General features: G+C 42.7%; 1 protein-coding gene across 1 annotated transcript in view; it reads left to right on the top strand.

The window, feature by feature from the left end:
• The window catches only part of ppp1r13l (protein phosphatase 1, regulatory subunit 13 like), a 39,208-nt gene that overhangs the window by 762 nt on the left and 21,074 nt on the right, over window positions 1-17,372 (top strand). The window contains 3 exon segments of the mRNA XM_071205273.1: window positions 12,390-12,452; window positions 12,559-12,665; window positions 12,986-13,499. Coding sequence (XP_071061374.1) covers window positions 12,416-12,452; window positions 12,559-12,665; window positions 12,986-13,499 — 658 coding nt within the window. The 5' untranslated portion in view covers window positions 12,390-12,415.

Genomic DNA, 17,372 nt, shown 5'->3' with positions numbered 1-17,372 from the left:
AACTACTAGTACCTCAAGATTGTGCTTAAGTCTTGTACTTGAGTAAATGTACTTAGTTACTTTCCACTACGGTGAGGAGTCTTGAATGCGAGGAGGAGCTAGTTCTCAAACTAATGGAAATCAGATGTTAGCCTTTCTGCCAGGCCTCTGAACAGGTATTCAACTACGGGTCATAGATACACTGACGTGCAGCTAAGCACCCTGTATTACTCTACAGTTAAAATGTGTGACTTCAGTCATAGTATTGTAATGATTGTGAAAAGTACTTTTTTGTGGTGTTAATGCTGGACGTTCACCATATTGTGTAGCAGATCATTATAAGGTGATTAAAGTGTAGCTGTGATACATCCTACCGTCTGAAGTTCCTTATCCATTGTTTCCTGCAAGTGAGCCGTTCAAAGTGTCAGTTATGTGCTGCACGTATTAGCAGCCCTGCTAATCTGCCAGTAAATCCAACCTTCCTGTCAGAGCAGGAGTTACATGGCATGTCTCCAAGTTGTGTTCTGTTTGCTCTGGGTCTCAATAAAAACCCAGCTGTGCTGCATTGTGGATGCACTTGATGTTCTCCCTATAGATGGAATACATGCATGCTCACACATGCAAACACACATCATGTAATGGCCCTGCTCTGTGCTCATTGCACCTCACCACAAACCGACACTCTGCAGGGATTAGACGGGACATGTTATTGACCAGAAATGTTTGTTATGTTGTGTGGCACTGAGAGATTCCTGAGTCACATGAGGTACAGAACAGTATTGCTCTAGAATAGAAGACAATAGCGGAGATAGTGCTAAAGCATCTGTAGCATCAGGATCCAAAAAAAGGAAAGAAGTTGTGTTGTTAAGGGTTCAGTTCTTATCATCTCAGAAATGTCCTTTGATCCATAGTTTATGTACCTATATACCTCTCTTGCAGTAGGTCGTTCCAGGGCTGGTTCGAAGATAGTGCCAGATTGCAAACAATTTTTCAGTGTTTCCACCATGGTGGCGCCGTCTCTCGGACCCGAGAATCAGTTCAATTCCGGCGCTAACTATCAACCTTCCTACATTTTACCACACCACTCCGCTCCTCCGCTCCCTTCATTGGCTTCCGGTAACTGCTAGAATTCACTTCAAGACACTGGTACTTGCGTACCATGCTGCGAATGGATCTGGCCCTTCCTACATCCAGGACATGGTTAAACCGTCCCCAGCGCGTGCACTACGCTCTGCATCAGCCAAACGGCTCGCTGCACCCTCGCTGCGAGGGGGACCCAAGTTCCTATCAGCAAAAACACGTGGGTTTGCTATCCTGGCTCCAAAATGGTGGACTGAGCTCCCATTGACATCAGGACAGCAGATAGCTTACACACCTTCCGGCGCAGACTGAAAACTCATCTCTTTCGACTCCACTTCGAGCGATAGAATTACTAACAAAGAATTACTAACAAAGCACTTATATACTAATAAAGGACTGGCTTATCTAAAGCCAGTTGAGTAGCACTTGAAATGTTTGGCTCTATGAAACCTGATGTACTTATATGATTCTGTTTTCTTCAAGGTTGTGTCTTCCTGGTCGAATGTACTTATTGTAAGTCGCTTTGGATAAAAGCGTCAGCTAAATGCAATGTAATGTAATACAGGCTACACAAGGTGTTCTTTTTTCGAATTTCAGAAGATAGATCATAGTGAAAGATGCGGCGGTAAAATATTTCGGTAAAAAGTGGCTAATGCCACAGTGAAAGCAGCAAGTACTCATTCAAAGCATTTCTAGGGAATAATTAACATGCCAGTGTCCGCCCAGTGAGCTTTCCGGGATGAGGAGCTTTATATGGTTTGAGATGCATTCCTAATTCAATTATCATTGTGTTTGTTGGCTCTAAATCTTGTCATTGTCAGACTGGCTTTGGTGGCTATGCTTACATCATCCATAATACGAGAAACATTTAATTAACTCTGCTATTTTGCCAAACATTGTTAATTTAAACTGAAATATGTATAAGGGGGCATTACTGGTGTAGCAGAGACTCATTATTTTTGCTCCTGTATTGACGATAAATCATGCCTCATTGTTAACCTGTTGAGCCCTGAGCCTGTTTTTCAGGTCTCAGGCTCGAAAATGACATTCCCAGAACCAATGACCATATCTTCCCTTCTAAAAGGGTTAAATTAATAATCTTCTTTCTCAAAATAATGATAAACCTGTGAGTTGGATGTAGAAAAGTCAGAATCAATATAGATGTTTTTTATTTTAAAGAAAATTCAGATTGAACATAGTAAAAAACTGTAAATTATAGTGTCCGTCCAAAGATTCTTTTTTACTTATAGTGAAAACTACCCTTGGATGATGGTAAGGTAGACTAAAAGCTTTAGGAATCCAAAGTACAACATATAATAAGTATCTTGTATCAAGATTGATGCAAAACAAGTGACATTTGACCTTTTTAGAGAGATTTAGCAAAAATACCGAAATTATTCGGTACGGGCCCTTCGGTTCGGTACACGTGTGTAACGAAGTGTACCGAACGAATATAACGTTAAACGTAAAAAACTGAGAATGTGAACAACTTCTTGGAAGTAATCTCAGGTGCTGCGTCGCAGCATTCAGAGTAATTTGCTCACATTGGGTTCAACGCGTCATAGAGCGACCAAGTCATTTCATTGGACGAGAGGCAGACTATGAAAGCTGGTCACAGGGATGCGTTCAAATGTAGTCAGTAATTTGAGGTACTGTCAAAATGGCGAACGCAGATAAAGTTGAGTTCGAAAATCCTCCAGCATCATTAAAGTCTCCGGTTTGGGAACATTTTGGTTTCGCAGTTACGTACAAGGATGACGGACAAAGACAGGTGGACCGAACCAAAGCTGTTTGTCGGCATTGTTCAACTAAAATTAGTTACGCGGCTGGCAATACATCAAACTTGCACACTCATTTGAAAAGGCATCACCCGAACGTGAATATCACCGGTACCAAAAGACTGAAGTGCAAACCCAACTCCCGCTAGCATGTAAGCCTCCACCACTCGCAAAAAGTTCAGACCGAGCCAAAGCTATTACAAACGCCAAATATCCTTATGTTGCCATGTTAGCAAAGCGCTACCTGGCTGTATCTGCTACTACCTCTGTCCCTAGTGAGAGGGTGTTCTCCACAGCAGGAGACATTGCTAGTGCCAGCAGATCTGCCCTTTCGGCAAGCAATGTGGACAAGTTCATTTTTCTTTAAAAAAAACATGAAAATACAATGACAAGCAAGTCCTAATGTCAAACTGGCTGCTTAGGTACTAGTACAGTTCACATACAGATTATTTCAGTTCATCGAAATGCTGCACCTTAAAGGTGGGGTAGGTAAGTTTGAGAAACCGGCTCGAGATCGCTAGAATTTCAAAATACACAACCGGAGAAAATTTGCCACTTCCTTATAGAGCCCCTCCTCCAACACACACGAACGCGCACATGACCAATGAGGGCACGAGATAAGTTTGTGCCCCGATGGAAGGCTGACAGGCAGGTAGGCCATCGTTGTACTTTTTACAGTATTACGGCTTCTACAGACGACATTTTTTTATGGATTTTTTGTCAAAGCACTTAAGATATTCATTGCTATCGGGATGTTAAGAGCCGGTTTCTCGAGCCGGTTTCTGAAACTTACCTACCCCATCTTTAATGTTTATTTTATTATATTTTGTATTTATTTGAGTGAATACATTATTCACAGTTCCAAAAAAACAAGAAATATTTTATGTTTTGTGATAATTTTTTCTGCTGTACCGAAAACGTACCTAAAAACCGAGGTATGTACCGAACCGAAATGTTTGTGAACCGTTACACCCCTAACAATGATAGATCCTGTCATAATTAGAATGTGCTATGTGTGTATGTGCGTGCTTGTGTTTTTTCGTAAGTAGAACAGGTCAGAGGTGCGGATGTAATCATTATGAAAATAAGTGTTTTGGCTGGGGTTTTTGTACCTTAGAAACGTACAGTTGTTGAGATCAGCAAGAAGGCTATATGACTATTCAGTGAGCCATTTGGCTGCATGCCAACATACTCTTTAACATTTTAGGTTTAATTCCATTTTTACTTATCAGACACTTTTAAACAAGGCGACTTAAATACACTCAATACTGCCCCCACAGAAGCAATTTGGGGTTAAGTGTCTTGCCCGGGGACACTGACACTGTCCCCACTGAGCCACAGTGACATCACTATGTACCACTTGGGCTTCTATTGGCTCCAACCCTTTATACAATTATTTTTCTACTAATTAGTTTAACATATTTCTATTTTGTCAACCGTTTCCACGCAATTGAGTTTGGTACACCCAACATATTTGTATTCATTTATTTTCTTCACTATTTTGGTTTTTATTTGTGTTGAATCTACATAACAGCTGATGCATCTAAGCATAACATCTGATTATTACTTCATGACAGCGTTGTCACAGTTTTATAATCTGTAAAATGTGAGTGAAATGTGAATGTTTCTTTGAAAAAGTATTTTTGGGAATCACTCTCTCTGTGGGTTTGGCAGATACTGGAAACCAAAAACACACCCCATGATCTCCTCCCTAGAGCACTGTGACACAGATTACTCATGTTTTACACAATAAATACTCAAGAACCCCCTCTTTTGTTTACTCAATTAGCCTCGATCTCCTATCAGCATACAGAAAGGCCAACAGCCCATTTCAAAATGTTCCCATCACATGAAATAATGATAGACCAAAGTAAACACTGCATTGGATATTATCTTTGAACTTTAGAAACACCATTTAGCCATTCAGAAATCTTGTATGATTAAAATGTAATAGCAGGGTTTATACTTGTTTTACTGGAATCACCGGCAGGGTTATTCACATGTCTGCATGATGACATCCTGCCAGATTTAGGCTTTTCATCCATGACAAAGAAAATGGAAGGGATCAATTAGTTCTGTCAGAGGATTTGTTTTATTTCAGCCTCAGCCAAGAGTGTACTCAGGATCTGAAGGAAGGATATGAAGGAATCCAGCAGGAGGGAGAGGGAATGAGTGCATGTCTGGTTGGAAATATGGAGTTCAGAAGAAACTAGATAACCATTTAGACTTGTAATCGGGATATGTTGTCGAGAGACATAAAGGGCAAAGAGGGAGGAGCTACTTTTGGTCAGACACACCCTGGCATTCTGCAAAACCAATGATTATTGTCTTTAATCCTCAGTCTCCCTCCCACGGGACCGCTCTCTGCTGTTTTTCAGTTGAGTCCTCCTCTGTGGTTTCATCCTGTGGCTTACACCGCTACTCGGGAAAGCTAATTGTTAAAAATTGTATAACCAGCAGACATTGTAATCAAAGCAGGAACTGTGGACAGAAATTGCATGTGAGGTTTTCCAGGAAACTTCTCTTGAGAAAGCAATCAAAGTGCCACAGCCAATCAGGAGGCAGCGCTGCACCACAGGCTGTCAGTCCACTTGAAATGAGCAGATGATTAATGTCTCTGTGTTTCAATACTTATACACACCCACTTCCTGTCTCGGGATAACAGCTGACTCACTTATGTGTATGTTCCTAAAAATACATTTATTAAATAACAGCTTCACTATATGCTCTTCTTTTATTAAAGGAGCCCGATTATGTTTTGTGTTATCTTCCCTTTCCTGTAAAGGTTGTTGTGCATGTAAATGGTCTGCAAAGGCTCAAATCCCTGTGTCCCTGCCTGAAACCCCTCCATTGGACTCCTTTGTTTACTTCCAGAACATATTGACACCACTATGTAACACTCAAGCTTCTATTGGCTAGCGCTTCAACACATTGTACGTGATAGGCTAAGGGGAGGGACATCTCTAAGCAGTTGACCAATTACAGCAGAGCAGGCCAGCTAACCAATCAGAGCAGACTGGGCTCTGGTTTCAGACAGAGGGTGGAAAGAGGTGCTGCAGCACAGGCAGTATGAGAGAAATAAATCCCGATGGGCCGGTACCGAAGTGGGCCAGCGGTACCGAAGTGGGCCGGTCGAGAGTCCCGGGCTGATTTGTAGTCCCAGTCCACCCCTGTCACAGTAGAGGCACAGCATACAATATTAAGCCTGAACATTAGCACAATAGGCCCCTTTAAAGCCTTCCTCTATCGCTAGCCAAAGCCTTTGAGTTTAGCTTAGCTATATGCTGATAACAAAAGCAAAGGAAGACAAGATGGTAATTACCAATGCAAGATAAGATAAAAACAAACAAAATAATAATAAAATTATTATAATTAGGAGAAGCAAAAAGCCCAAAAATAAGCTAAAGGACAACAGCACACAGAGATGATATGAGAAGTATAAACTCATAGGGAAGCAAGGCGACGCCCTTTGTTCAGTCTGTTATTCTGGATTAAAGTGCATTGTAAATTGACAATAACAATCTTAATTACATGCTGTGTAACCTGTTCTCACAGTAAGTACTTATGTTCACTGCCCAGTTTATGTCAAGACACAGTGTGGAATAAAGCTCAAGTAAAAATAAAAAGAAACCTCTTGAGTCCCAAAAGATGTGCTAATTTAATCTAAAAATAAGTAGTTTTTATAAGGTAAAATAAGATGGACTTTTACACACTACCGCCGCCTGCTGGTAAGGAGAGTTATTGCCACTCATGCACTGAAGTCGGTGCGGTGTGTTCCCGTGCGACACATGGCCAAAACGCAGGAGAACACGGCCAGGCAACAGCCGACTTCAGCGTCGGCTAGTCCTCTGGTGACTGCTTGGTGTGTCAGGGCCTTAACAGTCATCACCAGCATAGAACAAGTTAGAACCTGAGAAGAGTAAAGGGCAGGGGGGAGGAGAGAGAGAGAGTATGAGATGTTAGTGAGTGATCCACCTGACTGTGTGAGTCAGTGAGAGTGTAATCTCTTTTCTGTGTGAGAGGTGAATGGCTCACTGGGAGGAGTGCTGAGCAATGTGGGGCTGGTCACACACGCCGCTACAGTGCACCCTGATAACCTTACAAACCAAACACATGTTTTACTCGGACAATGGTTAATGTTCAACCAGTGACTGAGAAGGATGTGTGTTATCGAAAATAGTTGTTTTAGCTTTGTTTAGTTTCAAAGTCACACAATAATTATGTCCACCTATTGTATAAGGCCTGAGGCAGCATTCCAAGGCACATACCATACTTGTACAATGCCAGAAACAGATTGAGTTTGTACAAATAGATATGTCCAATTCAGTATGCAAAAGAAGATGGATGTCCTTGTGCACCTGGTTGCATTTTGCAGTAAGCAAGCCAGCTCATGTTTCCATTCTGACCCACAATCCTTTGCTTGTCAGAAGCAAATGTTCGTAGTTGACAAAGTGCAACTTCCTTGTCAATCCATGACGTCATTGGACCCAAAATCACTTTTTTCCATTGACTTACATTGGAAAGGAGACATCTGGATATCAGCGTATCATTTATTTTTTAGCTAAAACAACTACCCAGTATGCACACTTGAACAGCCCTTATTTTAATCATTAGGGCCTACAAGTTGTAAGATGTGCTCAAATCTGAATCCAGTGTTATTTCCCCTCTCCATTCATTTGACTGAGCCGTGATTGGCTGTGGATGGAAAACTCTATTGGGCTCTCTCTATGGGCTCTCTCTATGGGCCCAGTCACGGGTACTTTAGCTCTCTAGAGTCAGGTCATTTTGGCTTTATGCACCACTGAGCATCTTTCCTTGGAATGAACGGGGTCCCGCCTCCAAAGCTGTATCAAGTTCTCTGTATACATCCATGGGGTCACAATGGCACAAGGCACAATGTCATGATAGCTAGCACGATAGATGATGTTAAAACTATTTCCATACTGTATGCAACAGTTCTGCATAGCTTTTAATTCCATTTATCTCAAAGAATACATTCAAAGTACCTTTTTAGCTTTGTATTGAAATGTTCTTCTGTTGCTTAATTTTGCACTTGATAATTTGAATTGTCTCCCAATATTTTCACGTTACACACGTGTACCACCAAAGCATATTCCTTTTACATGAAATGATATTAACAGCAATACTTTTGGATTTATTAGGGCAGCAATGTGCTTAAAGAGCCTGTGACACGAGTTCCCCCCATCATCCAAACCCATCAATCTGAGTAAATATTGTCCCCTTGAAAACCGTTACTGAACTGATTTTGGAGATTTGTACTTTGATAACCATTAATCCTTCAATATTGACCATTTTCTGGATCTTCTCGCGGATTCTTCAAGTCCCGCCAAATGATGTGTGACGTCATTGCGGGCACAGCGCTCCAGCTGCACCGTCCAGGATCCCAGCTTCTGCATGTAAACCTTTATATATATACAGTCAGATGTAAACGCACGACGGCGCACACAGCAGCACGCTCAGACAGCGATGACAGTTTAATGTTGAACGTGTCTGAGAGCTCATATGAGGCTGAAGGATCGGTTTATGTTGTATCTGTTAGAAGTTTAGGAATGAGGTGCGTCAATATGGGCGATCATACGGTCATGTAGCCAGTGGTGGACTGGGACTAAAAATCATCCCGGGACTCTCGACCGGCCCACTTCGGTACCGCCAGTAAATTGTCAACGGGGGGAGTGGGGGATGTGCTAGTGACTTATCCGACCGGCCCACTTCGGTACCGGCCCATCGGGATTCGTCCCACGTAAACTGTCAACGGGGGGAGCCTCGCTGCGGGGAAACGGTGGACCTAGTGTCCCGATCGGAGTGGGAATAATAATAAGAAATAATAATAATAATCCGTGCATTTTATCCATTAATTTCCCCAACATTGTGGTAAAAAAACACACGTTTAATCCATGTTGTTGGTGTACTACAACTACAAAAAGCATCGGTTTGTTTTCTCATCAGGAAATGCAGACCGGCTCAAACAAACGATTTTTAATCATCATCCTCACGATCATTTAATGTATCATATGTTCGCCGCATTGACATGAAAGCACTAATAAATGTAGTTTCATCCACTTGAGTTTACAACTACAAAAATAATCGATTTGTTTTTATATCACATCCGACGGGAGGAAATTCAGCAGCTCCGATTTTAATCCTAATTTAATCATCTTCACCACGATAATTTATGTTTATGTTCGCCGAATTGACATGAAAGCACTGACAAATATGAATATACTGTAGTCAACTTCATTAAAACGTTATTAACGTGCCTAATCTCAGTAATTCACCATTTCTACGCATGACAACACACTTTGTCCGTGTTTGGCTCTCGAAGCGTTCCCGCATTGACGTCACTTCCGGCTTCCCCCAAAACTTCAAAATGAGTCGAAGGAATTTCCCCGCGATGTTCGAAATTATTAATATTTATCGGAACGGTATCGCTTCGAGATGACTAGTAGCCCAATATTTCATTGCACAACAGTTGTTGGGAGGCTGTCACGGGCTCTTTAAGTCATTTGGAAGGCAGCCTAATAGCACTCTTGGGTGGCAACAAAGACCATTGTCCCCTTTCTGTGTCTGTATATGCCAACATTTATAAGAAACTTTAATAAACACTGCAGCTTTTAATTGTTCTTTTTCTGTCTTACCCAAAGTAAGACCAATATCAAAAGCACAAAAGAGTTCGAAGTGGGAGAAAACACCATTCAAAGGAAAATAAAACCTTTCAAGCAACTACACATTTGTTTTACAGTGGCATATATATATATAAAATATATATATCTAGTTTTATATTTCGATATTTAAAACAAAGACACAAAACTGAACAAGATTGAAGTTGACGTTGGAGAAATAGAACCGCCAACAAATAAGGGTTACACTGGAAAACAGTGAGTAACTTGATCTCTTGACATGTTAAGGGATTATAGGAACGCAAGTACTGTCTGTAAAACATAACACTGTTGTGTTAAGTCATTTAAGTTATTTTACAGTCTCAGAGAAGCCTTTTGTTTTCCGAAGTAGCAAATGTACCAAAATAGCTCAGAGAAATGTGGAGTGGCCACATTGTTGGCCTAATGGTTGAATCATAAGTGGCAGTTTGTTTTTCACTGCCTGAGAGACTGACTTCACTTTCCGTCTGTCTGTGAGATCACATTTTCATGACTATTACTAGCATAAACAGGATTATAAATGGGGGACAGGTGTTTAAAATGGCTCTTCACATGGATGAACATATGATTCACCATCAATTGAAGATATTTTACAAGCCCCAACATGCACATAGTGTCTAATGGAAAAACATATTAAGTTTAGATTGACATGACATTTATTGTCCAGACACATGAAGACGTTATGAGGGAAATGCTGTTCCCAATAAAAGTACTCATTAGCCGCTTTCACACCAAGTACTTTGCCGTACTTAGTTCCCAGCACTTAGTGCCAGCACTTAGTTCCCCCATGGAACTAAGAGCCGATCGCGTTCACACCGGAATACGTTCCCTGAGGGAAGATTACGCAAATGAAGCCGCTGACGTCACTTCGTCGTCTTCTGCTTTGGGTTTACTGGCAGGCCGCAAACAACTTCACGGCGTATACTGCCACCCGAAGTCCCCAGCCTTCCGAGTAAATCGCCAGAACGCCGACACCTCCTCATCACTCCACTGCTCCAATGTTTGTGTTGCCATAAGTTATTCTCTCTCCGTTGGTGCGCGGGGCTAATGCTAATGCTAATAATGCTAATGCCAGCAAATACAATGGCGGCTTCAAAAAACTTTTCCGAATTTTACGAGGCCTGGTTTGCAATTCGCCCAACCAATCAGAAATTGGAACTTTTTTCTCCCCAGGATAGTCCCACCTCTCTAGCAGGCACTAAAAAGGGGGTAAAAGTTCTCTGAACTAAGTTCTCTTTTGGTGTGAACGCAAAATTCCAGAAACTATCGGAACTAAACGGGAAAGTACGGGTAAAAGTACTCCGGTGTGAAAGCGCCTAATGTTCTGCACGTATACTATTAATGCTGGGAAATTCATCTGTGTACTTGTACTTACATTTATCGTACTTGCTGCACACAAATAGAAAAGCTTAAAAGAGTTGTGCAGGAATGGGTCCTAGAACCTTGAAATAGTCAGCATTTTACCACTTCCTGTCCGCTCGTCTCGAAGTCAACGTATTTCTTTGCTTTTTTTTCAGTAAGATGGCCGAAAAAAAGACCTGTGGCTATCACAAGCTGAGGAGATTTTCTTGTTTTGTTCTACCAGCTAAAATACGTCAGTAAATACCCCACTGGTGAATGTCTGAAGCTTTTATGTGCCTTCAAATCGTCAATTGCTAACAAGCGACTAAATAATACTACATAACGTCATCACCCCAAACATTAGCCACCTTTAGCTTAGCGGTGGGGACGTGCAGAATTGCAACCGTAATGTAGTGTGGTTATAGCCTAGCGTTGGCTTTTTACTTATGTTGATTGCATTTATGCTTTAACAATGAAAAGAGTGGTGTTCAATGTGGAGATTATCCTGCTGAACAAAACACGAGAGTATCATTAATGTGTGTTTTTGTTGAGGAAGCTACTGATTTTTGGGGGAGCTCTTGCAATGCTAACTTGCGGGTTCAGCCTACAAAAATAACCTCATGACTGCACCAATCTATAGTCACGATAGAGTATCTTAATGAGCAGGAAATCAAACCACTTAACATTCCCTTGGCCTTTACCCTCATACGCTATCTGAGTGTAAGGTTGTTCAAGGTCGCTGCAATCTGATTGGTTTAAAGAAATACAAGAAACCCAGATTGTTTTTCCTGAATGGCACAGCACTCTGCAGAAATGTCTGGCCATGAGAAACTAGTCTGGACTAATTAACCTGTTGGCTTAGACAGATGTCTGGATATTTAGTATAATATGCCATCCGCATGAGTATCTGTCTGTGTGAAACTGGCTTTACAACAGAGCAGTGACATCAGGCTTGAACACCTGGGAACACAGACACATTGTTGAGTCAGCTACCAGGACAGACACTTTCTGTTTCCCTTGAAAGGGTCTTCAAAGGGCTGTGATGCCATTTAGTGGTGTGATCCGCCACATACAGTAACTCAGTTCCAGCATGCCTTTAATGTTTTGAGTCTTTTTCAGCTGTTAGAGTATGTGGCAATTGGGGCTTGTTGACACACGAATGGAGTTCAGAGTACTGTAGAGAGTTGGCTCTTTGTCAGAGCGCCTGCAGGTGGGAGAGAAGCCCGCAGCAGGAGAGACAGGGTAGGGTTAAACACTCCTTAGCAGTTTGAAGACGCAGCAAGATTGACATTTTGAATCAAAGTAAGGCTCAGGGGAATGGAATGAGAGCCAGCGGGACTGATAGCACGGCCTGCTCCTATGAATCATTCTTGTATTTTAGGTTGTGCTACAAATGCTGAATGGGAATACATCTTAAGAGATTATGAAAACATTGTCAGTTAAAAGGTGGTGTGTGTGTGTGTGTGTGTGTGTGTGTGTGTGTGTGTGTGTGTGTGTGTGTGTGTGTGTGTGTGTGTGTGTTTTCTTTCGACAGGAGCCAGGCGCTACTACCTCACAGCCATGAGTTCTCAGACCAGCTTTGGCAGCAGCATGCTGTGTGAGTTTCCACTAACCCTACATTTATCTTGCCTGGTGTATGTTATTGCCCTTGGGGGGAATACCCTTTGCTAATTGTCTGCGGTGATAATGTGTTTTGATTTCAGTCCAGAATATAAACGATGACCTGAACGCATCGCTGGCTACAGCAGATGAGTTATCCAGAGAGTTCAACTCGCTGCTGAAGGAGGCCTCCTCCAACAACAACACTCAGGTACTCACACTCACACACAGCTCACCACTAGCTTTCCTTCCTCATAGCAAGCCTCTAGCATGTCGCTAACACCCGGGATTCCCATTAGCCTTCCTACGTCATACTTTCCTCACAGTTAAAATGTGTTTCTGGGGTTGATCCGTCTGTATTCTAAATGTAATGCACAACTGTACTGGTCAGTCAAAGCTAAAGCCCTTGACAAACACAAGTCTCACCCATTGGCAGCATGTCACAGACTTGATGATGCAGCAGTTGTTGAATTCTAACAAATGAAGTCTTTGTTAAAAACAATGCTCATAACAGATCAATCTTTCCTTTAGACCAGCTCTGAAGTCTCCCTGGAGAAGCCTAAGAGGGTGTCGAGTGGCAGCAGTAATGGAAGCTCCAGCTCCAAGTCTTTATCCCCGAGCTCAACAACTGCCCGTCCGTTGTACTCCGTCTCATCCAGCAGTAACAGCGCATCCCTTCCGGTCTTCTACACCAGTCCGGTGTCATCCCCCAAGATCCAGAGGGCGCACTCTCCACTTCCTTGGGCTGGATCCGACAGCTACTCGTACGGCCAGCAGGGCCCCAGGATGGCCCCTAACAGCCCGAGGCACAACTCCACTTCTCAGTACGACAGGAGCCCACGAAGCTCCACCAGTTACATGGAGAGAAGCTCTTCTCCCAGTTTCATGGCTGTTCCTGTCTCGCCCTTCACCTCATCCTCCAAATTGCTGAGCCCTTACGACGGGAGCCAGATGGGCCACAGGTCGCCTCGGGGAGAAAGAAGCCGCTCCCCCGTTTCTTCTATGTCCAGCACACTTCCCAGAAACGTTGGTGTCAGGCAACCTGGTAAGAAGGGTTAGATGGGGCCAACTTTACCCAATAGAAACGTTAAATGATCATGCTATCAGATAAACGTTATCCCGTTGTAGTTCATTGTATCTGTTTTTGAATTCACTACAGTGTAGTTGTGCATATGATATGAAAAAAGTAGGTCACAGGCTCCTCAACAATGCAATATAAATATATACAAGACATAAAAAAAGAGGAAAATAACTATAGAGAAATGGTGCAAGCTCAAGTGTTACATAGTATTGTGGCCTGTGGGATGAAGCTGTCTCTGAGTCTGGTGGTTTCTGTCCGGATGCTGCGGTACCGCCTGCCAGACGGCAGCAGACTGAACAGTTTGTGGCTGGGGTGACGGGGGTCTTTGTAATCCTGAGGGCTTTCTTTCTGAGCCGCTGGGAGTAGAGGTCCTCCATGGAGGGCAGCTCCGTCCTGGTGATGTTCTGTGCAGTTTTCACCAGCATCTGTAGAGCCTTACGATTGAGGGCGGAGCAGCTGCCGTACCAGGCCGTGATGCAGCCAGTCAGGATCCTCTCTATGGAGCACCTGTAGAAGGTCAGGATCCTCTCTGTGGAGCACCTGTAGAAGGTCAGGATCCTCTCTATGGAGCACCTGTAGAAGGTCAGGATGCTCTCTATGGAGCACCTGTAGAAGGTCAGGATCCTCTCTATGGAGCACCTGTAGAAGGTCAGGATGCTCTCTATGGAGCACCTGTAGAAGGTCAGGGTCCTCTCTATGGAGCACCTGTAGAAGGTCAGGATGCTCTCTATGGAGCACCTGTAGAAGGTCAGGGTCCTCTCTGTGGAGCACCTGTAGAAGGTCAGGATGCTCTCTATGGAGCACCTGTAGAAGGTCAGGATCCTCTCTATGGAGCACCTGTAGAAGGTCAGGATCCTCTCTATGGTGCACCTGTAGAAGGTCAGGGTCCTCTCTATGGAGCACCTGTAGAAGGTCAGGATCCTCTCTATGGAGCACCTGTAGAAGTTGCAGAGTAACTCCAATCTTCTCTAGCGGCCAAAACAAGAAAACGCAGTCGCTCCAGTTTGCCATGAAAGATAATTAAAGGGGACCTATCATGCAAAATGCACTTTGTGATGTCTTTTATACATACATATGTGTCCCCGGTGCGTCGGGGAACTCACGCAGCATCAGAAAATAAAACCCACTCTCTTTTCCTCCGTACCCACATCTTTTAAAAAACGGGGGTACAACGAGCGGATACAGATTTGCTGCCGATATGACGTCAAATCGGCAGCGGGCCCACAGAAAGTTGCTATCAGAAACAATGCCTGACGTGTTTTGGACGTCTTTGTTGACATTAGCAAGCCTCGCTAACACTCAGAGCTAACCTGTCCTGGAGAGCACATGTGTTTAAAAAGCAGGAAATAAAAAATCTTTGATGTGGTTTAGAACAGGATGGCGTTTTATCAAAGCAGAATTTAACTTTATCTCCGGTAGAATTCTGATCAGGCATTAGCTCCGCCTCCTCTTTTTTTATTTTCAAGCTAAGGACCCAAAATCTGCGTTTCTCTAACATGGCTGCAAAAGAGGGGTATGAGCAGTATGAGGCATGGCTACAACGGGGGATCTGTTTTAAGCAAAAAACTTCACATGTTTTGTATAGGTATGGCCCTACAATCAGGGGCGGACTGGCCATCGGGACGAATCCCGATGGGCCGGTACTGAAGTGGGCCGGTTGGACGATGTGGGCCGGCTGGTAACCAGCAGGGCTCTGCATTATAAATGGCCCGCTGACCCGGAAGCACTATTTAGGCCAGCATAACGTACTTTCCACTTGCCCGCTCGGGCCACTAAAAATATTGCTTTAAAAGAATTGTCCTGTGGTATTGGTATTTTGACTAGCAATTTAGTTAAATTGTTTCGTTTATTAACGCTACAACACAGCGTTCCGTGAGTCGGTTGTCGTTGGTGGGTGAAAAGCAAACAGCTGTTTGCTGCGGAGCGCAGCGCGAGCAGGCTCCCGTGAGCTCCACAGAATATCGCGTCACCTAACCATTCGCCAAAAGGTTTTAATACCAGCGGTAACCGGCCAAGCGCCGGGCAAAAAACTATCTTGAAATAAAAGAAAGTCACCGGAGGAGTTAAAGGAGAGTGACAGGGAGCATGAGAAGAAGAGGGAGAGAAAGTTTCAGCTTGATCGATGGAGTTGGCTTCTAGTGGTGCAGTGCCGCGTCCTAAAACCCTTTTATAATCTATCGATTAGATTTATGATTCGAAAATTATAAAAGTAGGGTAGACATGTGGAGATTACCCGGCTGAACAAAACATGCATTTATCAAACAGGTTTGTTTTCCACAGACCTTATTTCCAGCTGTTTTCCAAAACCCTGTGGAGAAATCCCATTGCTTTCTGTGGAGTGAACCAGCAGCTACTTCCTGGTTTCAGGACGCGTCACTGCACCTCTCAATATGATGCCAGTATAAACAAGGTCTTCTGTCGGCTCTGTACATCAATGCCGACCTATGCTGACAGTAAGTGAAGAGTAGACAATATAAAGGTATTGGCGAAATGTCCCAGCAGTTTAGGATCATGAAGGTTCTAGTCTACTCTACATGTCTAACTCCTAATGACAGGAAGGCAGAAAGCGCATTATACAAATAATAATACTCATAATAATAGCAAACATTTTTAACAATGACCACAATATCATTATTTTAATAAACCAAATATGAACAATTGAGGAAAATGAGGAAGAACTGATGATTCAAATGTTGTAGTACAAGTAATAATGTAGTTTGTGCATACATTACTATTGAAACATGTATTAATTTTCTTCATTATTAGTCGATTTCTTTTTGGACGAAGGCCAGTGGTTACAATGATGGGGCCAGTGATAATATAATGCCAGTGGCATTTTACCCTTAATGTCTACCTCTGCGGTAAGTCACTAGCACCGCGGTGGGGCCGGCGGTACCGAAGTGGGCCGGTCGAGTGTCCCGGGCTGATTTGTAGTCCCAGTCCGCCCCTGCCTACAATACATTTTTCCAATATAGCATAATAGGTCCACTTTAACTACTCTGGCTCAATGTCACGGTTCCCTTTAAGAGATTCTTTAACTCTACAAATAAAAGGTCTTGGAGAAATACTGGCCTATAAATAGATGCAATACTGAACGTTAGTACAGTGGTTCTCAAACTTGTTCTGTCATTCCCCACTTCGTTCCTCATCGCTCCAATCAAATGGTAGGCCAAGCTTAACATTGTCAAATGTATCGTTCTATAACAGGGGTCTCCAACCTTTTTTAGGATGAGAGAGATGAGGATGAGAGACAAAATAAAACAAGTCGTGGGCTACTTTTACTCCTCTTTTTTTTGTTTTTTGCAGTGTATATATTTAGCACATTTTAACATTATTATATGCTGACCTTTGACCTTTGTGTGCTGTTTGGGTCTGTGGGACCCGTTTTCAGGTTTACTAAAAAGAACATGTTGCAATTTAATTATTTTAACCTGCTTTATTTGGGAGTGGACCTCACATGCTCGAGGGGGAAGATGTTTTTTTAAATGTTGAAGTGAAATGCATCAATCTGGTGCACTTTGAGCACAACATGCATTTATAGATACAGCTCTCAACACTCTATGAAAGGGAGCTGTATACTTTTCAATAATCCAAACCTCTTTAGATATGATCACAACCAATAACAAATCATTTAAACTGGTTTATTCTTATCTTATGTTACCTAGTTAGCATTCTTTCTTTTTATATATGAATATTTTACTTTCACTATTCACGCCCCTTTTAAATAAAACCGTTTTTTCTGGGTGTACTGTCCTATTGGAATGATTTCTTACTTTATTCTTAGGCTATATTAAATAGATTAAAGGTGTGCTCTCTCTCTCTGTCTCTCTCCCTCCT

This window comes from Pseudochaenichthys georgianus, chromosome 13, assembly GCF_902827115.2.
Source record: "Pseudochaenichthys georgianus chromosome 13, fPseGeo1.2, whole genome shotgun sequence".
NCBI classification, from domain to species: Eukaryota; Metazoa; Chordata; class Actinopteri; order Perciformes; family Channichthyidae; genus Pseudochaenichthys; species Pseudochaenichthys georgianus.
Note: the sequence above shows the minus strand (reverse complement) of the source record. Positions and strands in the feature narration are given on the sequence as shown.